The following is a 23,353-nucleotide window of genomic DNA, read 5'->3' as shown; positions in this document are numbered from 1 at the left end:
TGCTTAACCTCTCTGGGCCAGGTCCCTTTGCCAAGCGCAGGCGTTGAGCTTACCGGGCTCTGTCACAGGCCTGGTCTGTGCTCATCCTTCGGGGAATTCACCCACTTCCTGGGAGAGAACAGCTTCCTCCTTGCTGTCCTGGGCCACTGGCTGTGCCAAGGGAGGGAGAAATTTTCTGGGGTATGAGGCGGACCCAGGAGGTGCGAGAGAATACTTCTGGGGATGAGGAAGGTGTGTGGTTGGAGACAACGTGGGCTTGGAGCCAGGACCCTCAACAGTTGTTATGTTCGGAACCTTTGGTTGCCTTAGCCTCAAGCTGAGTGAAGAACTAGAAGTGTCCTTCACCCAGGAAACAGGAACTCCAGAAGCGGTCAGATAAGGGGCAAACCGCGTGAAGCTCAGAGAGGCGCTGTCCCTGCACTGAGGCGAGCCTCTCGGGTCTGCTGCAGGCTCCTGAGTGCTCAGGCTCGTGGCCAGTCCGGGTGGGGCCGCTGCCGAGGGGGCCATGGACACCAGCCTTCCCTGGAGAGGAGCCAGCAGGGTGAGCTGTGAAGGGGTCTGGCCGGGACCCTTTGCATTCCTTGCTTCAGGTTCCTGTTGTCTTGGTTGGAAGGGCGTGGGTGGCCATGTTTGGGGCTGAATCAGGGACAGGTTTGGGCAGCTTTGCTCGCTGGTCCCTTCCATCCTGGGCTTGTCCTCATGGCCCTGCAGCATCAGACTGTCCTCGGTGGGAGCCCACAGTGCTCTGGTGAAAACCTTGAGCGTGGGCCACCCCTTCCTGCTCTCAGAGCCACTAGCTAGGGCAGTGAGGACTCCTGTCGCTGTGGCCCTGGCTGCTAGGGAGCTGTGAAGTCAGCCTGCACGGTTCCGTTTATAGGTGCACATGTTTGGAGCTTCTGAGAGGAAGCTGGTGTATGGGCTCTGTTACTGTTCCCGCCTGTAATCCTTCTGGGAAGGGAGAATGGAAGCAGATCACACCACAGTGTGAAAGGGAAAAACGTCTCTGTTTCTCCTGTGGATGAAATCGAGAAGATAATAAAATGGCAGTTCTCTTACAAGACTTGTTACTTCGCACTTGGACAGGAGCTTGCATTTGAGAAACCTTTACGTGCATGAACTCTTAGCACACTGTGAATGCGGTTGGTGCTCAGTAAATGCTCTGAGCCCACCGTGGTGCAGGTTTGGAGGTTGAATTAGGGTGGGGCCCCCCTTCTCCTTGTTGAAGCCTGCCGAGAGGCACGTGTGCCACAGGCTCTGGCCACTCTGCCCCAGTGCCTTCACTTCCCCGAGCCTGTCACCTTCTGGAGAGGGTGGGGTCCAGAAGGAGCAATTGGGCCGTGGAGTGTGTGTCATAGTGTTCTTGGGAGAAACCCATGCTGGGTCCTGGTCCTGGGGCTGGGGCCAGGGCGTCCTATCAGCCCCAGCAGCTGTGGGTGTGATCGCGACAGGGTCTGACTTGAAGCGGGACTGCTGTCTCAGGACATGGGTACCTTCAGTTTTCATTAATTAAAAATAATCCTATGGGGCTGTAAGATTAGTTTAAAATAATGACTTTTGTACTATTCCTTAACGATGCAACATTTAGACTTTGGTCTTAGTTATGCCAAAAATGGAGAACTACTTAAATACATTCGCAAAATTGGCTCATTCGATGAGACATGCACCCGGTTTTACACGGCCGAGATGGTGTCAGCTCTGGAGTACTTGCATGGCAAGGGCATCATTCACAGGTACCAGGCCTCTGGCTCAGCTCTGCGGGGGTGCCTGGAGGGATGGGAGGCCTCCTGGTAAGAACTGAGGAGAAGCTGACGTCACCTGGTGCTGAGACTTACGGGGCCTCCCAGTGCCGGGTGACGCTGGCAGCCGGTGGCGCCCTCGGCCGTCCCAACTGGTGCTGTCCGTCCCACCTTGGAGCTTGCATGCGTGCTCATTTCTGATCTCTATCTCTGTGACTCTCCGATTTTGTCAAATCGAAAGTGTTCGTACGAGCTCTCTTGTTCCTGTTACAGATGTTTTTTGTGGCAAAATACACATAACAAAATTTAACATTTTAAGACTTTTTAAAATATTTATTTATTTGACAGACAGACAAGTAGGCAGAGGAGGGGGGGAAGCAGGCTCCCCGCTGAACAGGGAGCCTGATGTGGGGCTCAATTCCAGAACCCTGGGATCACGACCTGAGCTGAAGACAGAGGCTTTAGCCCACTGAGCCACCCAGGCACCCCACAAAATTTAATATTTTAATCCTGTTTTCTGGTTTTATCAAGAAACAGTGAACACTTATCACTGTGTAAGTCAAAGGTGTACAACGTGGTGTCTAATTTATATATATTGTGAAATGATTACCTGACCACAGTAGGTTCCCAAGATCTGCCTTTTATGGGTTAAAAATGATGGAATACAGTTTTACCAAAAAGCGTATTGAAAATGACAGATGCATTTCTGAAGTGACGTGGTGGGAACGTACCGATTAGATGCAGCTGGTATTTGCTCGGTGTGAACTTTGTAGACTCTCATTCTTGGTTGTTAGTCCATCAAGATTAGAAGTATTTAATCAGTTCATTTGTTTTCAGCAAATTTAGTGTTTGTGATAACATTGCTATTGAAATATTTCATCTCAGATGGACCAAATCTGCTTTCACAGGGACCTGAAGCCAGAAAACATTTTGTTGAATGAGGACATGCACATCCAGATCACGGATTTTGGAACAGCGAAAGTGCTATCCCCAGAGAGTAAACAAGGTGTGTGAGCGCCCTCTTCCCAGACGTCCCAGCTCAGTGTTCCAGATCAAAAACAGCTTCTCAGAAATGCGTCGAATGGCATTGTATTCACCGTCGGTGACGTGTTCGCCACACCCCTGCTGTTGTACACACTTAAGCCTTCACAGGGGCAGGCCCTGGCTTCGTGGAGGCTCTGCCTGAAGGCCTGGGCAGTGGGCGCCTGGTCTGCCGGGTGGAGGGATGCCAGGTGCCACATGCGTTCCTGGTGTTCTTTGCGGGAGTGTGGGGTCAATGGAGTCCGCTCCCAGCCCTCTGCGTTGGGACTGTCGGTTGTAACGGGGAGAGCACTGCCCTGTATCCCGGTGCCCGCCGTCAGCCCCCTCTGTCTCCCCATCTCCTCAGTGTAGTTGATCCGGCACGCTGGTCAGAGTGAGGTTCTGTGAAGTCCCAGAACACGTGGGGGCTGATGTCTAACCTCCTCAGGTGCACGTTTATAATTACAAACCCTCCTTATTACTGTTCCCTTAGGGCAATTCCTGTTGTTGGTTTATGCATCATGACCGCTCCATCGCCTGAGGAGTGACTAACAGTAAAGTGGGCCACAAGAGTGACTTGGGGTGTCCTGGCTAGCCAGCCGGGACCTTGAAATTAATAAGGGACCTTGAAAATGAACCTCGAGTCAGGACAAGTGTCCCCGACAGAGCTACTCTGAGCCTGGCCCGAGGGGCTGGGCAACGTGCTCGCCTCTGCCAGGGCCTGTGGGGACCCATGAGGAGGACTGGGCTTTCTGGTGGAAGCACCCAGCTCGCTCGAGCTGCCCTCCTGTGGAAGAGGGGAGCCGTGAGCCCCACGCGCCAGTGGGAGAGCCCTCTAGCTCAGCCCGGCAGGCCTGCTCTGCCTCAGGTTGAACGGAGGCCTCTTTAGGGAGCGTGCGCTCCCAGGGCAGCTGGCAGGCTGGTGCCCGGGGTCCCCTCCTCTGGCCGCACCTGGCTGGGCCTCTGCGTTCTCAGCAGCGCGCCTTATCTTTGCTTCCTGGGTGCTCTCGCAGCCCCGTGTTTTCACTCGCGGTATTGGTGTGAGGACTCAGTTGGTGCCTTCCTGTTGTGCAGACACTCACTGAGTCGCCAAGACGACGTCTGGGATTTGGGCACTTCTCTGGGAGTCCTAGGGCACCACCCCTTGGGGGCCAAAACAAAACTTGCCATCAAGGAAGACACGCTTATTTCTCAACAAATTTCAGTCCTGGTGCCACTCGCCCGCCTTTTGCGGCTCCCTTTCCTCATAAGTGTCCTGTGGGCACTCGTGAGATGCCCCGAAACCTTGATCGGTTGGACTCGTTCCTACTGCAGAGTCACGTCGAAGTGGCCGGCAGCCGAGTTTTGGTGGATATGGTGTAACCCGTAGCCGTAAGTGTTGCCTGTGACCCAGGTGAAGTGGTCCTGTTCTTGTCATGTTGTGTGTGACTTCCTGTGGGCCCCCCCAGTCAGCCTCAGAAGCCAGTCCTCTCACGCTCTGGCCGCTCCCCCCACCCCTCGCATTCTCTTTAGAATCTGATACTTGGCACAGGCTAGTCCTGTTGCCTTGTAGTCGTTTAGAAAATAGAAGAATGTAAATGCCTTGGTGAAATAGTGAAATACAGCTGCATATCTTTCTAGAAGGAGACGTCTGAAAGTGCTTACACTGTAAACCAGGGAGAACCCATATATACGGAGGAGTTGGCTTTTTTTTTCCTTCTTAGAGAAAGAGGGAAAAACATGTATAATTACGTGAGGGATTCATTATAGTGACTTGCTGTCACTTTCTGTTTGAAGTAGTTCAGAATCTTAGAATTTATTCTTGCATTAGCTTTTACCTTTGGTGCAGAGATGGATCCCCGAAGACATCTTGAGCTTGCAGAAAGCGGGTGTCGGCGGGAGCGCGGCCCAGGCTCCGCAGCGGCGCTGTGCACATGCGCTTCCTGCGCCCTCCTGCGAGAGGCGGCTGCCTGTCTCCCAGACAGACACAGGTTGTGCCTGTGTCTCTCACTGCTTCCTGTGGAGCCGCGTGGCCCTGTGGTTGTAAGAGGCAGAGACAGGAGACAGCAGCCAGCTGTGGAAGAGGGTATGTGAGACTGAGGAGGACTTCCTGGCACAGAGGACTTTGACTTCTAACCTACCCTAACAAGGGTCCCAGACCTGTCCCCGAGTGGGGACAGCTTAATCACGCAGAGTAAGCCAGTAAGCCCCTTGTCTGTGGCTGTGGCCCTGGTCTTTGCCCTCTTTGTAAGAGGCTTGGGAAGCTTAGGATGCCACAGAGGTTCAGACTTAGGGTTTGTGTCTAGAAACATGTCTCTTGAGCCGTGGGGACCTTTCTGGTATGCAGCCAGATGTGGAGGTTCCATTCACTAAACAGGAGGGGAGGGCTGGCAGGTGACGGGAGAGGGGCCGTGAGGGGCGGGGGGGGGGGGAGACTGTGAGGCTGAAGTCACTTCTGTCACTCACTCCAGCTGTACCTTCCATGGATGGCCATCTTCCAGACCCTCAGACCAGTATTGACTACCCCTGGCTTGTGCTGTGGACTTTGGACCCTGGCCAAGCACCTCTGCCTTGCCCCCAGTGTGGCATGAGCAGGGTATCTCCACCCACCCCAAAGCCAAGTTCACATGTTGGAGCACAGAGTCAAGTTCTTATACTTAGACCCCCAGGTACAGCTCTTTATATCGAGAAATGGTTTACTCTGGTCTTCTCAGTATTGGTGTTTATTTAGTCATAGTTGTGATACATGAGAGTAGTTGCTTTTTGTAAAATTCAGACCATGCTTTTGACCTGATTTCCACCATCAATCAGTTTTCCCAGTAAATATTTTAGTATTTATCACTAAAGTATAAAGTTTCTTTTTTTTTTTTTTTTAAGATTTTTATTTATTTATTTGGCAGAGATCACAAATAGGCAGAGCAGCAGGCAGAGAGAGAAGGGGAAGCAGGCTCCCTGCTGAGCAGAGAGCCCGATGCAGGGCTCGATCCCAGGACCCTGAGACCATGACCTGAGCTGAAGGCAGAGGTTTAACCCACTGAGCCGCCCAGGTGCCCCTATAAAGTTTCTTTTAAAAAGTATAACTGCAGGGGTGGCTGGGCGGCTCAGTGGGTTAAGCCTCTGCCTTAACCCACCGATCATGATCATTTAACCCACTTAAACATGATCCTGGGGTTCTGAGATCGAGTCCCGCATTGGGCTTCTTGCTAGGCGGGAAGCCTGCTTCTCCCTCTCCATCTCCCCCGCTTGTGTTCCCTCTCTCACTGTCTCTCTCTCTGTCAAATTAAAAAAAAAAAAATAATAATAAAATATATATATATATATATACACACACACAACACACACACACAGACACACATATGTGTGTAATATATATATATAACTGGAACAGCAAACCATTTTCATAATGAGAAACTACAGTATTTGTTTTATATCCCAGAATACTGTGTTAAATTTCCAGGTGTCATAATTCTACATCAGGATTTTTTGGTGGTTGTCTGCTTGAATCAGGATTTAAATAAAGCTCCACAGTGGGCCTAGCTAATTTGTTTCTTAAATTTCTTTTTCATTCTTCATTTTTTCCCTTGTAGTCTGTTGAAGAAACCAGGTCGTTTGTCTTACAGAGTTTCCTGATTGCATCTCTGCGGAGTCCTGTAACAATGCTCCTGTCCCGTCTGTGTGCTGGAAATGGGAAGTTGGATCTGGGCCCTTGATCACATGCAGATTCTGTCCTCCCACAACCGGAGGCTGGGGTGTGTTCTCCATTAGGACACTCATAACACCCTGTCATCTCTCCCTGTGATGTCAGCAGCCCTTTTTAGCCATAATGGCCTAGATCCATTAATTCTCTAGAGAATGCAGAATGATCACAGTCTAATTCTTTCATTCTTGGGCTGGAATTCTTTAAAGAACAACTTCCCCATAGTAACTGTTTGGTTAGCTATGGTGGTATTAACTACAGAGACAAAACAGGATAAGTGCTTGCTTTCCTTTCCCCTTTATTTGCCACTTGCGACAGCCTTGAACTGGTTCGCTGTCATCCTTCAGCGTTGACCAGTTCTTCAAAAACATGATTTACCCCTTCCTCACACCATACATGCAAAAGCTAATTCTGAAGTTGAACTTGGGTAGAGCAGAAATGTGAATATAGAATGCAGAAACTGAAACTCTTGAAAGGAAGCGTAGGTGTAAAGCTCCATGACCTCGGGGTCGGCGGGGAGTGGTTCTTAGATACGCCATCTGAGGCATGAGCGACAGAAGAGAAATAGTTGCGTCCAGTTGGGAAACTTCTGTGCTGTGTTACCGTTGAGAAAGTGAAAAAAATATTGCCAAATCATGTATCTTAAGGGACTTAGGAAATTTCATAACTTAAGAAATAAAACGAAATAAAAATTTAAAAGTGGGCACAGGGTTTGAATGGATGTTTCTCCAAAGAAGACAGACAAATGCCAGTAAATACATGAAAAGATGTTCAAGGTCGTTGGGGAAATGCAGATCAAGAGCACACTGAACCACTGCTTCTAGAACGGCTGTGATCACAGCGACCAACAGTGATGACAGACCTTAGCATGGTGTGGAGGAACCCAAGCCCTCGTGTCCTGTAGGTGGGAGTGTGAAATGGTGCAGTCCCTCTGGAAGTCAGGTGGCAGTTAGCCACAGTTAGCGTGTAACTGAGCAGTCGTACTCCCTGGCGCGCACCCAAGAGAGCGGAGAGCATGTTTATGGAGAAAAGGTGTACAGGACTGTTGAGAGCTGCTTCTGTCTGATAGCCAGAATGTGGAGACAACTCGTGTCCGTCAGGTGATCATGCAAGTGGGTAAACAGAATGTGGTCGGTCCTTACCGGGGAACGTTGTTTTTAGACGGAGTGGCATTCTGGTACTCCCTGCGGTGTTGCTGGGCCTTGGAGCCTTGTGCTGAGTGAAGGCCCGCAATGGGGGTGGGAATGTGGGAGAGCTGTCTGGGGCTGTCACCATCACAGCAGTACTAAGTCCTCTGGTCCCTCGGCATAGGGGGTCTTTTTATTCAGGTCTTGTCATTTCTTTCAAGAACCTCTGATAGTTTTCAGCCTACAAGCTCTGCACTGTTTTTAGGAAATTCTTAAGTATTTTATTTTTGAGGCTCTTGTAAGCGGAATTGTTTTCTGAATTTCATTTTTGATTATCCACGGCAAGTATACCGAAACACACTTGACTTTTGTGTCCTGATCTTGTGTCCTATAGCCTGGCAGGACTTCGTTCTTAGCTGTGATCGTTTTTTAATGAATTCCTCAAAACTTTGTGTAAGATCAAGTCATCTGTGATTTAAGACGGTTTCATTTTTTCCTTTCTGCTCTGGATGCCTGTTATCTCCCCTTGCCTCCCTGCCGTGGTCGGAGCTCCAGGACCATATGGAGCAGGCGGGGCCCGGGCAGGTGTCCTTGTCGTGTTCCTGATCTGAGGGGAGAGGCTTCCATCTCTCATCGTCGAGTGGGACGCTCGCCGTGGGGTTTTCCTGGACGCCCTGATCAGGCTGAGGAGGTTCTTTCTGTTCCTACTCTGTGACGTCTTCTTGTCGTGAAGGAGTGTTAGATGTTCGTTAGATCGTTTTTCTGAGTCTGTTGAGATGATCGTGTGTTTTTTCCCTTTATGCTGATGACACATAGTATACTGACTGATTTTTATACGTTGAACCACTCTTGTGCTCCCGGGATAAATGCCACTTGGTGGCGGTGCAGACTTCTTCTCACATGTTGCCGTACTCAGTTCGCTCATCTTTGGTCAAGAGCGCGGCCCACTTGAGGAGTGCGTTTGCTGGGCTTCACTTGTGGGCGTACGGGTAAGAGACCAGCAGTCTGCGCCGCCAGCTTTGAAGAGAGTGTAGGTGTTCTCTGACCGCAGGAACATCGCTTGAGGTCTCTTCTTCGTCACTGGCACTTTTGAGTCCGGGGCGGTGGCCGGAGTGTTCCACGGCCGAGGATGCTGGTCAGTTACTTTGACTCACTTTCAGGGTGCACACAGCAGCCCAGCCCGAGACCCTCTTCCTTACCCTCACCCTGTGGCCTGCTTCCAGTGGGTCAGTGGCATGGAAACGGCAGCGTTTCAGCCAGTGGTGGGTTGTAGGCCTGGTTTTCTAACTGGTAGAGCAGTTTGGCCTTCGGTTCATCTCTGAGCCTGGGGGCAGGGAACTAGGTTGTCTCTGCATTTCTGGTGCTCTCTATGGCTCTTACCCTAGTTGTCATGCATAGAAGTCGGCTGTCCGTGAAGCTGAGAGGAAAAAGTTGCATGTTTTCCCCAAACTTTCAGTGAAATAAAACGTTTCTTTGACTGTGAAGGTGGGCAACAAGTGCCTGCGCTCATCCGGGGCAGTCACACGCGTCCCTCTGTTCCTTTAGAGTTGTCACGGGTTCCTGTTCGTTGGTTTGTTTTAAGATTTATTTATTTATTCTAGAAAGAGCGCCCATAAGTTGGGGGAGGAACGGAGGGAGGGAGAGTCTCCAGCGGCCTCCCCGCTGAGCCCATCCCACGACCCCGAGATCATGACCTGAGCTGAAACCAGGAGCTGGAGCACAGTCAGCCAACTGCACCCCCCACGCGCCCCTTCGGCTGTCAGTTTCTTGATCTGGTACATGTGCCCATTCCGGCTTCAGAATTCTGTTAGACCTGCCAGATCTCGTTGTTATATCGATAAAGAAAATCACGTACTGTTACATCTCACAGTCACTGCTTTAATATTTTGGTATTTTCGTCCTTTGTCTCATCCTGCATGTTTTATGCTTCTAGAACATCACTCTGAGGGTAGTCCTCTTCTCTTCCACACGCCAGAGGAGTCTTTCATCTCATGACTAACAAGAGAGCTCCTCCTCGGGGTGGGCTTCATACCTCCCTGGGGACTTGGAGTCCCACCTCTACGAAGGTGTGCATGGGCTCCTGGGGGAGAGGAAGCAGCAGGTGTCATGGGAGACAAGCCATGCCAGGCCCAGAAAGCCTGCAGCTGCCAAGCAGCCCTAATAACATCCTGATTCACTGTTTAAAGCCCCACGGCTGGGGCGGGAACGGTGTATGTCTTTTAGACTTTATTTGGTGCATCGTGTAGCTATTTAAAGGCAAAATTATTGAATTATTTATTTACTTACGAATTACTTATTTAATTATGCACACAAATCTTTCCATACAAAAATACAGTTTTAGAACTTTTTAATAATAGCACTAAAAAAACGAATCTCAGGGGTGCCTGGGTGGCTCAGTTGGGCGTCTGCCCTCGGCTCAGGTCGTGATCCCAGGATTCTGGAATCGAGCCCCATGTGGGGCTCCTTGATCAGCAGGAAGTTTGCTTCTCCCTCACCTTCTGTGCTCTCGCGCGCTCTTGTTCTCTCTCGGGTAAATAAATAAAATCTTTAAAAAAAAAAAAAAAACAAATTGCGGAAGCAGCGCATGCTTCCTGTGCAGAATGGACGCCCAGTGGAGGCTGTGAATTACCGAGCGGGGCTCCCAGGGTCCGTGTCGTCTCCTGCCTGTGCTGGATCTGTCCTTGAGGACGAGATGTCAGGAGTCGAGCTGCTGGCTGAGAGGGCAAGTTTGTTCTCTGTGGATTTTGGTGCTTTTTGTAAAATTGCTCCCCTGAAAACGACACCCTTCCATATTCCCACCGGTAGCACTGGGTGTGCGTGTCCTCTCACATCCTTGCCGACGGTGTGTATTTCCTTTTTTACCTTCGCTGTTTTCATTTGCATTTCTTCGATTCATTGCATCATTGAACAGTTTCATTTGGTTTTGGCTCTCGGGTTCTTTTTTCCTCTTCTCAGTCACCTCAGTGTTCCTGGCAGTGTCGCTCAGGGTCCTGGCAGGACACAGATGCAGCCGCAGTCTGCGCGGGAGACTGATTGGCTGAGGGGAGAGTTGAGGATAGCAGGGCTGAGGAGGCAACAGGGCTGGATCCCCACAGGGGGACTGTGAGCCTCTCGAGCTCGGGGCAGGTGGGGGCATCGTGGTGGGAGAGAGGTGTGGCATGGTGTGAGGCAGGAAGGGTAGCGCCCGTGGCTCTCCCCTGCCTTCCCCTGGGGGCTCCCGCTGACCCCAGGGCCCCAGTACCCAGGATCGCCCCTTGGAGCGCTGACGAAGACAGAGACCACGTCTGGGGACACGTGGGGAAGAGCGAGTACACTGGCTCCGTCTATGTCTTCTCCTGGGCATCTGCCTCAGAGGCCTCGGACGGCAGTCAGGGAGTCTCCCCCACGGCGAGCCCCCGCACTTCAAGGCCTCCACAGGGGTGGTGAGCGGGGATGCGGTGGCCTCTCAGCCCAGACGCTGTGTGCCGCATTGCTGTGGCCGGGCGCCCTGGTTTCCGTTTGCATTTTAATTCAGATGTTGTGCTATTTATAGCTGTATACGGTCAAGAATTTTGCAGACCGACCAAACATGGGTCTGTTGTGTTTGTCCCAGGTAGCTGTAACCTCAAGTCATTCCTCTGTCAGCACCAGGCTGAGGTGTCCAGTTCAGAGCCTCCAGTCAGTGCAGGAGGAGAAGGTTGCTTCCCCCGACTCAGCAGACACACAGCCGAGCAGGGACAATGAAGGGACGTTCGGCTCTTCTCCCTTCCCCAGCTCCCCGTCCTCCAGAACGTCCCAGAACGGGGCTGGCTCCACCTGTTCTGTTTGCGGCTGTGCCTCCAGAGGGTGGGAGAGCCCCGTCCCAGGGAGGCTGCACAGAGGCCACCCAGGGCCTGGGGACGTGTGGCGCTGGGGTGCTCCTGCTGTCTGTAGCCTGTGGGGTCTGTCCACGAGGTGACCTGAGCTCCCTCGTGTCCCTGCTGTGGCAGTGGGAAATGTCTCCCGGCATTGCCAGATGTCCCCCGGGGGCCTGTTTGTGCCCCGCTGAGAGCCCTGAGTAGAGAAGCTCGGACACTTGTCAGTGAGCCCACCTGGCGGGGCCCTGCGTGCGGCTGGTTGCTGCCTCCTGTGTCCCTGGCTTCGGCCGTGGCCCGGAGGGCTGGAGGCTGTTCGCTGGTAGGTGTGCTGCTGTGACGTTTCACTTCTCAGGTCGGTTCAGGAAAGTGTGTCCTCGGGGACAAATACTTTCTAGCAGGGATTATTAAAGATACTGAGAAGAAAGACCATTTGATCTGTGAGAGGGTCAGGCTCAGTCACGGGTCTTGTTTGCCTGGAGCAAAATGATGTTAATCTGCGGTTCGGTCTCCCGTCTGCCACGGGGTGCTGGACAGGAGACAGAGCCGAGCCGGACCCTGCTGCTGGGAAAGGTAGTCTCCTCCGGGGTCCTGTCCGAGCAGGGCCAGGGCCTTGCCCACAGCTGTTCCGTGCGTGCGCAGGGTGCTGTTCACGTGGGGCTGGGGTGGGAGACTGTGCATGGCAGGTCATGGCAAGTGATGGGGGGCGTCTCCCGGGGGTGTCGGAGGTGACACAGCATTTCACACACGCTCACACAGTGAGCAGCAGTCCCATGGAAACCCCGGTTCTGTGTCTGTTGGTGACAGGGAAAGGCAGAATAGCTTTACTGTCCCCTATGTCAGAGGACACCCAATGCGCTGGGATGGCTCAGGTGGTGTTGCGTCATCTGTTGTGTGACGGACAGGTCCAGAGGCTCTTGCTGTCACTGACCCTGGGGGTCTGTGGGTCGAGCTTGGCAGACCTGGTGTTCCCCAACCCCATACTGGAAGCAGCGGGTGTGGAGAAGGTTCCCTGGCTGGAGCTCCTGGGTCTCACTCCCATCAGCACCCCTAACCTCCATGGGCTCTGTTAGGGACGCGTAGCCTTCAGGGGGTCAGGTCTGTTCCCACATCTGCACGTGTCCCATCTGTGCCTGCTGTGTGTCTGGGGTTGTTTTAGGCACCACAGGTGCAATAGTGAACCAGATAGACCAGCCACCTGTCTTCAAGATGCTCCCAGGTAACGGGAGGCAGGGCCAATGCCTCTCTGGTGTGTCTGCGCGGCGGGGGGGGGGCTTGGAGGGACTGCCCTGGCCGTCTGGGCTGGTGTCACAGAGCGGGTGACCTTTGAGTCAGCTCTTGGAGGAGAGAGCCCCAAGAAAGGGGGTTTGAGGGGAGGGCCCTGGACCGGGGAGGGGCTCGGGAGTGCACAGTCCGATTCCAGGGGACTCGTGCTGTGCCCCAGAGCTGCAGTCCTGCCAGTGAGCCGGGACGTCCCGGTGGGTGAGTGCCCGCAGTGCAGCGCTGCGGAATGCTTGTCTCGGTGTGTGACTGTCCTCCCTTTCTCCTCTTCTCATCAGCCAGGGCCAACTCGTTTGTAGGAACAGCCCAGTATGTGTCTCCAGAGCTGCTCACCGAGAAGTCGGCCTGTAAAAGGTAACTTGCTTTCACTTGATCCAGACTATTTTCTGTTCTCCACAGTAGCTGTTACGTCTGTTTTTTCATGTACAGTTAACAGTTACGAGAGTGCCTCTTGGGACCTTTGTCAGTATCTTTCTCGGATAACCCGTGTGCTGCTCTGTTGTTCTTTGTTACACTTTCTGGGGCTACTGCGGCTTGATGCTTTGAGATTTGATCTTGTTCCTTTAGGAGCAGCTATTCAGTGGGGGAGACGTGTGGCCAAGAGGTCTGTAGTCATTGCCGTGTCCCTGAGCCCCGGGATCCTGAGCGCTGCCTCAGGCTGGTGCTCCCTGGCGGTGGCAGGTGACAGGTCAGCTCAAGCAAACCGGGCTCCTCGGAGTGTGGGGAGAGGCCGGGAAGGCAGCCCGTGTGGGAGGGTTGGAGCTGATTTCACTGCCAGGGCCCAGCCAGTGCGAGCTATCCCTACCCAGTCCTTAGAACTGGCACAGGCCTGGGCTGAGGGCCTGAGTCTTGAAAATGAGAGGTGCATGGGTGAGGTTCTGCTCACAGAAAGAGGTCTGGAGAGTGAAGAGTCAGCGGGACAGCGGGGGAGAAGGGGGTGGGGCAGCCGATGGCTAGGAGCAGGGAGAAGTTGGGAGAGCGGCCTCGTGTGGGCCGGAGGCAGGCAGAGGACAGAGAGGGGGCAGTAGGGTCTGGGGTCTCAGTGTGGAGAGCCGTCTCAGAGGACAGGTTCTGCGGCTGGAGCTTCCCCCTGGCTCTTTGCTGCTGGGGCGCGGGGTGGGGGCTCCCTCGGGCTGCCGGAGGGCTACATGGTCAGTGTCCTGTACTGACACTTTGACACCTTGCAACTGACCGGCTGCAAGGACCCGCTGTCCTGAGAGACAGAGCCCTGCCAGAGGCAGCAGAGGACTGAGTGGTTCTGGGGTGGCTCTGTTGCTGAGTGTGACCACTTTTTAACGACTCTCCGGGGGCTAGAGCCATAGGGAGCCCATGAAGGTGGCTGGGCCACTTAGCGGTCTCTGGGTTCTTTGTTTTTGTTTTTTACTCTTACTCACTCAACAGATTGGGAACTCTTACCATGGGCCAGACGTAGTTGTAGGGCGGGGCTTCTCAGCGGGGCACATGGGGCCCTGTCTGGACGCTTCTGCTGTCACCACTTGGCAGGGGTGGGAAGGGGAGTGCTGTTGCTGACCAGCAGGTGGAAGCCGGGGACCCTGCTCGGCGTGGTGAGAAGCAGATGCGCCTCCGCAGCAGGAGTGAATCGGCCCTGAGGGTCCGTAGAGCCAAGGCTGGGAAACCCTGCTCTGGGTGGTGGGTGCTGTGGCCCAGATTCTTGAAGCTTATCTCATGGCTGCCTAAGGGCTAGCTTTCCCTCGATTTGGGTTTTTTAGCATAAAGCAGCCCTGTAGCACCGATGGGGGCTCTACTGAGTGAGCTAGGAAGACACAGAGTGGCCACCGCCTTCTGTGTGAAAACTGGAAAGAGAATGTCTACCCCACATTGACTTGTCCGTCATTGAAATTCTCTTGGGTGGGTGCACCAGAAGTGGGGACAGTGGCCCTGTGGAGATAGTTCTGTGAGGGAGACCTCATTGCGTATCTTCTTACACTTTTAAATGTTTTAAGTTATGATATTTATTCAAAAATAGTTAAGATTTCTTTTCTGATTCTAAAAGTGACACCTGTGTTTTATAAAGAACGCTTAGAAAACATGGAAGGTAAAAGAGCAAGAAACACTTGGCGTCTCCCGCCTGCTGACGGACGCCAGATAGTGACCTGGCGTGTCTTTCCAGTTGCGTACTTCTGCAGGTTCATGTGACCCTTCAGCTTGAGCCTGTTCCCTGGGGTCATGGCACCAGCATCTCTCCGTGTCCCTGAGGTCATGTGTAGACATCTGTGACACCTGTGCCCTTCGAGCACGTGGATTTACTGTAGTCCATTGAGCTCTTCCTTAACTCTTGGCCCCCAGGTGCTTTTCCTTTCCGTCGCACAATCTGGCTTGACTGCCACGTGCAGCACATGCCGGGCCCCAACATGGAAGGGTGCCCATGCCTGTCCCGTCTGCTGGGGCTGCCTCACGGTCCTCTGCTTGGATTGCAGGAAGAGGAATGACTTGGTCTAACTTAGCATTTAAAAAATCCTTGGGGGGCGCCTGGGTGGCTCAGTGGGTTAAGCCTCTGCCTTCGGCTCAGGTCATGATCTCAGGGTCCTGGGATCGAGCCCTGCATCGGGCTCTCTGCTCAGCAGGGGGCCTGCTTCCTTCTCCCTTTCTGCCTGCCTCTCTGCCTACTTGTGATCTCTGTCAAATAAATAAATTTTTTAAAAACTCCTTGATACATACTGCTTTCCAGAAATGTTACAGCAGCTTCCCTCTTCAGGGTTTATTGTATTAACAAACCATCTTAAATGGTAGGAGAGCTGCTGGTGGTAGACACTGAGATAATGCACACGGCGAGCGGAGCCCAGGGCCTGGCTGTGCCGACAGTCCTGTTTTCTGGAGACGGCAGCCCCCCCATAGCCTGCCGCCTAGTCTCCGGCCGCTGCCACTCCCAAGGGCCAAGGCTTTTCTGTTGGTGTCTGTCTTGTGTGGCTCCCCGTTTTAACTAGACAGTAGAGAAAACCGAGTATAAAACTAGTTATTGGGTAGAATGTAGATTTGTTTTCTGAGTGCCCCTCACTCCACTTGTATGTCATGCCTCAGATTTCTGATCTGTTTTATGTTCTAACCTGTGTCACGTGTCCTTCGGCACCGTAGCTGGCCGGGTCTTTCCACCTGCGCCCTACGGTCTCATCTCCTGAGGTCCAGGCTGTGGCCTTTTCCAGAAGCTGGTTGTGTCCTCGCACACTGGGGGCTCGGGGAAGGCAGCTGATGGGGCGGGAGGAGTTGTGTCTCGATGCCTTTGTAGTGCTGAGCTGGGGATAGAATGAAAGACGTCCCGAGGAAACCAGATAGGCAAGGTCGGTGTCAGCTGTGAGCTCTGAGAGGGCGTTGAGGGGCGCCAAGGGGCGCGCGAGAACAGGGTGGGGTGGGAAGGGAGTGGCGGCATCACGGGTGAGGAGAGCACCCCCTCCAGGGTCCCTGCCAGCTGGTTCTGGAAACAACTTAGGGAAGTTTAGAACTATTTCTTGTAAAATGTGGAATTAAAGTGTTTATAAAGGAGGAGTAGGGATTTTCATGAGTCCAAGAAGGGACAGAGTTAAAGCTTGCTTTGTGCACCTCGTATGGATTGTCTCCTTCGGCCCCTGGCTTGCATCTGTGGCCTGGGGGGAAACACTGGAGATGTGAGAGGATGGAAGTTGGTTCCTCGCTCTACCCGCCTGCAGTGCGTGCCAAGGCCACCTCACCAGTACCGCTACCCGCCTCCCCGCGCTGGAAGAAGGCTTCTCTGTCACTGTCCATGTTTCTTTAGTCAGGAGTGACCTCTGCTGCCTCTTCAGGTCCACCTGGGCCCTGTGAGGAAGCTGGGTTCCCCCACGGGCAGTGGCGGGTCTGTGGGAATGGCTGCACGGCCTGGCCCCATGGTGCCTGCTGTGCCTGGGATCCTCGGAGTCCAGGTCCCCAGGGGGCCCCCCTCCAGAAGGACCCCAAGCAGCTTCCCAGCCTCACATTGACCTGGTTTTAAAGGACAGAAGTAGATCAGAGGCTGAAACGGGGTGGTCAGAAGTGAACTGTGCTTGTCACGGAAATTTTACAAATGTCATTCTTTTCTCTTTTTTCTCTCCCTTAAAGTTCAGACCTTTGGGCTCTCGGATGTATAATATACCAGCTTGTGGCCGGACTGCCGCCTTTTCGAGCGGGGTAAGCCCACCCACCGCCCCCGAGCCCATCGCAGCAGATGCAACAGAGGTGGGAGGGGGCAGCCCCTGGGGCTGGGCCAGGGCTGGGCCAGGGTTCCGGGGCTTCTGCAGGGAGAGAGGGTGACTGCTGGGCCAGGAATGTTAAAGCTCTGTGTTGGGGAGGTTCGTGCACTCTGTCAAAGTGATGACTTTTCTTGTTTTACAGAAATGAGTATCTTATATTTCAGAAGATCATTAAGTTGGAATACGACTTCCCTGAAAAATTCTTCCCTAAGGCAAGAGACCTTGTGGAAAAACTTTTGGTAAATATTCTGAATTTTCTCCTGCACTCTGATCGGACAGACACACGCTGAGTCCCTCTGAACCTGTGGTCAGAGCAGCTTTCCTGGAGGCTCCTGTGTTTAACCGAAGGGTGTCTTCGGGTTGATAGCGAGTGTGGGTAGATTGGCGTCGTCTGTCTCATCTCTGTAAGTCCTTCTCAGTTTCCAGATGCCCGATTCTTGGCTTAGCAGGACAGGAAGTCTTTGTGTCGCTTCGCACTTGTCCGTCAGCACGCAGAGCATTTTAAGTTACTGGTTGCTGGAGCGGCTGGGCGTGTCACAGTGCAGGTGGCTGTAGACCCTGCACGGTGACATTTCTGGCCGTCGGCCATAGCGTCTGCTGCAGGGGGCTTGAAGGGTCACCCGGGTGCTACGGACAAGGCAGGCGTGTGCTCAGGAAAGCCGTGTTCGTCTGTGCTGAGCAGCCGCAGAGCCCCTTCCCCGACGCGCGGCTGCCGGACCCCCCTTCACTTTCCCTTCGTCCTGGGGAACAGGGTCGGTCCCGGCTCGGCCTGGCCCGTCAGTGGGCAGCGTGCTGGCGCTCGGTGGGTGTAGGGGCACGAAGCTGAACCTGGGAGGAGACAGCTTCACTTTGAGGTGAGCACGGTGGGAGCGCACGGCGTTTGTGTTCTGTCTGTGGTAGCTCGCTGTCCGGACAGACTCTCCGTCTCCTTGTTTTTAAAGACCGTGTGTTCATTTTTTTCTTGGTTGTAGCATTTTTAATTTGTGTATTTAAAGAGAACACTTGCTGCTATTCATTAGATTTTGGGTTATTTTCACCTTTGTGAGGGGAAGGCTAGGAGCTTGAGAGAGGTAGATGTGGCCCCAAGGTGACTCCGCCGTCCCCAGCACACCGTGGGATGGGGCGGAACAGGCCACTGGACACAGGCCTCCTGTGTCCGAGATGACACGGAAGGAAAAGGAGTGCTCAGAGAATGTTTTAGTCGGGGCCGGTCCGGACACTGACACGTGTTGGCTTCTGTTTCAGGTTTTAGATGCCACAAAGCGATTAGGCTGTGAGGAAATGGGAGGCTATGGCCCCCTGCGAGCTCATCCGTTCTTCGAGTCCATCACGTGGGAGAACTTGCAGCATCAGACGCCTCCGAAGCTCACCGCCTACCTGCCGGCCATGTCGGAGGACGACGAGGACTGCTATGGAAACGTGAGCCCAATGGCCTGTGCACGCGCGCACCCGAGCGTGGCCCGTGTGCGTCTGTGAGTGTGTGGTGTGTGTGTGCGTTGGGGTGGGCATATGCATGGGTGTGTCTGTGGGTGTGCGTATGCACATGCATGTGTGTGTGGGGGACAGCCCCATGGTGCCGTGTGCCGTCATTCCTCGGTGCGCAGCGGGTCTGTGCTGGGGCCCTGGGAGCCCAGCCTGTGGGATACGTGGCTGGAGGGGGGCCAGCATAGACCTGTTGGTGGCTGAGCACTGTGCAGCCCCCATCCAAGTCTCCCCAGTAGGGGGCCAGGGAAGCACCCCCTGCCCATCTGCCCCGAGCACAGATTACCAGGTCCAGGAAGTGAGGGCACTTCCTGTAGTTCGTTTTCACCCAGAGGGAGCCTGCTATTGGGTTGAGGAGACTGGAGCCCGTGGGAGCAGAACCCTCCATGCTGTCCCCCTGGGCTTCTGTCTTCTGCTTTTGGGTGGTGCCTTGTAATCCTGTGTCTGAAGACATTTTGGAATGCTTCTTGTGTTCAAGAAGCCCAGGGTGCTGCTGTTTTGAACTTCTGGGGGACGTGGCATTGAGGCTGGACACTGGTCACTTTTGGCTTTTAGTGTGTGGTCGAGGTGGGGTCTTGAGTATACTTCGTTGTTTGAACATCCTGATGGGGGAGGTGAAGACACAGGATTGGGCAGAGGGGGCCAGCGAGCGGCGCGCACCTCCCTCACACCACCCGTGACCGGCTCCTTGGCCGTCCTGTGCTCCCTCCTCATCCTCTACTGTGAGCCCTTGTGTTTAAAACTGATTTCCCGTGTTTGTGTTACCATCCGCAGTCCGTTCTCTCGGCGTAACTTCTGTCATCATGGCTCATTCTAGCCAGTTCCCGTGTGTAGAGTGCTGCAGTAATTGACTGGGGAGCTTAGATTTTCTCTAGAAGTCGTCCAGAGCTTAGTCAGAGTTACTGCTCATATCTTCTCCCAGGGACCGAGTTTCTTCTGTCTCCTGCTTACTGTTGTAAACAACACATCACCCTTTCGTTGTCCTAAAACATCCTTTGTGCCCAGACCTGAAGGGGTTTAGATGTGGGTAGCCGTCTGCACTCACTCCCGGTCTGCTTCCCCCACTGCGGTGGTCTCGGCTGTCGGCGGCCTCGGCGTGTGCGGACTGCGGGGGACCCCGCCTCAAGATTCCGTCCTCCCGGGCCTGACGTCCTTCCCGGGCCACGCAGGTCGGAGTGGGTGGGCGGGGGCCTCCCCCAGCTCCGTAGCGGCCACTTGCGCCGTCGTTGACTCAGGGCTCAGCGCCTGGGGGCTCAGCTTCGTGGAGCTGTGTGTACCTGTGCACGCGTGTGCATGCACGGTCAGGGTCTTGGGCAGGCCGTCTGCCCGCCAGCACGTCGCGTCTGCTGCGCCAAGAGCCCTGCCCTCTCTGTGTCGGGTGTGGCCATCGTAAAGCCAGCTCCCTTGGTCAGTGGCTTCCTTCTGGTGGGGGCGGAGCCTCAGCTTTCAAAGCTGCAGGGCTGGAAAGCCTTGGTGGGTATTCAGGCAGCCCTCGCTGTGCCACACTCTCTGTGCAGACAGTGCAGGGAGCCTAGCCCGGGGAAGGTGTCACACACGCGACAGGGCACTCCCGGTCTGTGGCCATTGACAGTCTCGCGGGGGCATGTTCTTGTCCATGAGGCCCCAAGAGAGTCTGCGGTCCTTTTCAGCAGGAAGGGGGCTCCCTCTTGGGGCAAGGAACTGGGAACGGTGTTTGCTCAGTGAACAGAGAGCACAGGCTCTCGATTCTCTTGTGTGTTCCTGATCCGCTGCCGTGGCTGGTAGTGGTGCTGGTGGTTGGCCCCGGAGGGAGCGGGCCAGGTGGGGAGCCCTGGGAGAAAGCCTCCGTGCAGGAGCAGCGAGGGGAGTTTCCTGTGCACGCCCAGCAGCACGGGTGCTCATGGAAGCCTCTGTGAACTTCGGGATTTTGAACAGAGGCGGCCTTGGCCCAGGGAGTCCTCACAGAGCAGAAGCAGAGAATGTGCTAGAAGACCTTACCTAGATGACGGGCCATGGGACGGTCCAGGGTCAGTCCCAGCCAGGAGCCGGTGAGATGGGGCTGAACCTGCTGTCTGTGCCGTGCGAGCACTAGGGAGAAGACCACTCCCGGCAGTGAGTAGGGAGGGTGGGAGCACGGTCTGCAGGGCTGGGGTGGGGGTGCTCTGTCTGGGGCCCACCTTCAAGGGAGGCAGCCCGGGCCTTTGTAGAGGCACAGGGGACTTGGAAGGACACACGGACTCTGGTCTCAGCGATGGCTGGTGGCTCTTTCCCTCGTATTTGGCAGCAGTGGGGTTCAGGCGTGGGGCTCGCAGCTGCGCGGAGCAGGCTGTCAGGGGCGAGCGCTCCTCTCAGGTCTCTGCTGGGGGCTCCCTGGCCCTCTCGCCGGCCCCAGGGGTGTCTGCGTGCACAGGCCTCACTTGTTTGCCACATCTATGAGGAGGTCCATTTTTCTGTCACCACCGGTCTGTAGTCTTTTCCAGAAGAGCACACGACTCTGTATCAAGTTTAATACTTGCCGTAGTTAAACGGGATATATACTTTTTTAATTGAATGCGGTCAGTCCAATTGGGATAAGAGTGACAAGCACAGACTTAGAAACACTGAACCACAGAGTCAAGGAGGAGGGCTCCTGAGCTCACAGGAGGGTGCCTCTGCGCCCAGGAGGCCACCCATCCCTCCTCTTCCTTCCCCTGGTTGGGGTGGCAGGGGCTTGCAGAGGTCAGCGGGCCCCAGGCCCTGAGTCTCCTCTTCCTGGGGCTGAGGACTGGGGCTCAGCCCCTCGGGAGGGGGACCAGAACTGTCAGCGTCCAGTCGTGCCTTGGTTCCGGGGCCTGCCCTCCAGTGCAGGAGGAGTGAGCGGCCGCGGGGCCCCGGGACCTCCAGGGTGTGAGCTTGCTGGGTCTGGTTTGGGGGCCCAGGGGAAGTGGCACATGGGTCTCACTCTTCCTCTTCTCTGTGCAGTACGACAACCTCCTGAGCCAGTTCGGCTGCATGCAGGTGTCCTCATCGTCATCCTCCCACTCCCTGTCCGCCGCGGACGCGGGCGTGCCACACACGGCGGGCAGCAACATCGAGCAGTATATCCATGACCTGGACACTAACTCTTTTGAGCTGGACTTAGAGTTCTCCGAAGATGAGAAGAGGTTATTACTGGAGAAGCAGGCCAGTGGAAACCCTTGGTAAGAATTCACGGACGCAAGCAGCGCTCCATTTAGGGGAGCGGAGGAGCGTGCGGAGCTGACTGGCGGGAGACCGAGAGCACGGTGCGCCCGCCCTCCGTCTCCACTGCCTGCCAGGGCCCTGCGCCGGCTCACACCTCCCTTGCTGCTATTAATGCTCCGGAAACAAGGACCCTCAAAGGGTCCAGCTGGAATTGGGGGTTTGGAGGTGTTGATCCGGGGGATGAGTGGGTTTGAGACCCTCGGGGCTGCTGCCCTTGGGGCTGCATGAGCCCGGCCTTGCCAGCATCTACTTTCTGATGCGGATTTACCACCGGCCAAATGTCTGCTGCCCCTGGGTGAGGAGTGTGGGACATTGCAGGGTTTACTGTCACAGATTATCCTTTTCTCTTCGGTTTTCCCACTTGCCTGGGTGTTGTAATGGGGAGCCCTGGGTTGCCGGGTGGAGTGAGGGGGAGCCCATGAATGCGGTGCCCTGTGGCCACAGTGCCGGGGAATCCCCAGCTCCCAGCTCTCTTGCCTCCCCTGCGCACCCTGATGTTCTAAAAATGGGTCATGGGAATGTGCATCTGTGTTCCAATTGAGGGAAATGCCATTGGGCGTGTTGTTTGTCTTTCAAGGTACTCGTGGTTTTCGACTATTTTTCTTCCTATACATTTTCCGTCTTTCTGGAATTGACTCTGGGAGCCGTGGACATGAGGAACATTTTTGTTTTATGTTTCACAAACATTTTTCTTCACTTTATCCTTTCAGGTTTTTGTGCGTACTTTTGTATAGAAGTTGTAAATTCTTACAAAGTCAAATGCGTCCGTGTTTTTATTTTCTGTTTTCCATCTTGGTCATGGTGAGAAGACACTTTCTTCACTTTTTTTTACAGTTTCGCCTTTCACTTGGGCAGGGGGGAGTCTTGCGCAGGGATGAGCAGGGAGGTGTGTTGGGGTGGGCGTGGGGTTGGAGGGCTGGGCTAGGTGAGCCTGGAGGGGTAAGAGGGGGAGGCAGGGTGCAGAGCAGAAGCAGTGGGTGATGAACTAGGAGTGCAGACCGTTAGAAATTACTGTCTCTGGAAAAAGTGCAGCTAGATGTCAGCCCAGTGGAATGACCTGCCCTTGTCGGGAGTTTACCCTTCCTCAAGTGGTGTTGCTTAGGAGTGTCGGTGTGGGAGGAAAGGGCTTTGGTCTGGACGGTGTGGGCACCACCTGGCCGCACACTCCAGGCACGTCTGTGCGCCATGTTTCCCGGGCCCACGTGTGCCAGGGTCCCTCAGAAGGACCTTCTCTGATGCAGCTGTGGGGTCACTCCTCAGATGGCTTGTGGGCCTAGGGCCTTCCCCAGGGCCCTGCATCCTAGCTTCTGGGCAGGACTGAGGCCTCTTGCCTTCCCTCCCTTTGTTCAGCTTCTCTTCCCTTCCCTCCAGGTTGAGGGTCTCTGGGCTGCTGATGGCCGAAGGTTGCACAATCTCTTACTTGGCCTGGAAGGCCTGTCAGGCACTTCGTTCTTACGACAGTGGCTCTCAGTGCACAGCCCAAGGGGCATGATGGTAACCGTGTCACAGCATTAAGAGGATCCTTGCGTTCTCCCCCCGATCTCTCCGAGTGTGCAGTGCCTGTCTTCAGAGGCTGCACACTGGACTGTGACGTCGTTGCTTTGGTGGCTGCTGGACTGTGTGCTTTGTCGTTTTTGAATCTTCTGTAGGAGTAGGTTTCAGGTTTACAGTATAAATATGTGCAGGTTTAGACATTTCTTGAGGCCTCGGTGTTTCTGCGGGGCTCTTAGTAGCTGTCTTCAGTTGCGTCTGCCATAATCACTGACTCAGTGTCATCCCGTAAATCCTTGCGTTGAGA

General features: G+C 54.4%; 1 protein-coding gene across 2 annotated transcripts in view; it reads left to right on the top strand.

Annotated features, from left to right (window-relative positions):
• Positions 1-23,353, top strand: part of LOC111156293 (3-phosphoinositide dependent protein kinase 1) — a 74,655-nt gene that overhangs the window by 37,996 nt on the left and 13,306 nt on the right. For both annotated transcript variants that reach the window (XM_022517072.1, XM_022517073.1), the window contains exons 5-11: positions 1,586-1,730; positions 2,645-2,742; positions 12,952-13,027; positions 16,742-16,810; positions 17,015-17,111; positions 18,118-18,291; positions 21,295-21,512. In XM_022517072.1, the coding sequence (XP_022372780.1) occupies positions 1,586-1,730; positions 2,645-2,742; positions 12,952-13,027; positions 16,742-16,810; positions 17,015-17,111; positions 18,118-18,291; positions 21,295-21,512 (877 nt within the window). The remainder of the gene's footprint in view (positions 1-1,585; positions 1,731-2,644; positions 2,743-12,951; positions 13,028-16,741; positions 16,811-17,014; positions 17,112-18,117; positions 18,292-21,294; positions 21,513-23,353) is intronic.

Source organism: Enhydra lutris, unplaced genomic scaffold (assembly GCF_002288905.1).
Source record: "Enhydra lutris kenyoni isolate GAN:26980312 unplaced genomic scaffold, ASM228890v2 scaffoldscaffold45, whole genome shotgun sequence".
Lineage (NCBI taxonomy): Eukaryota > Metazoa > Chordata > Mammalia > Carnivora > Mustelidae > Enhydra > Enhydra lutris.
This window is presented reverse-complemented; position numbering and strand designations above follow the sequence as displayed.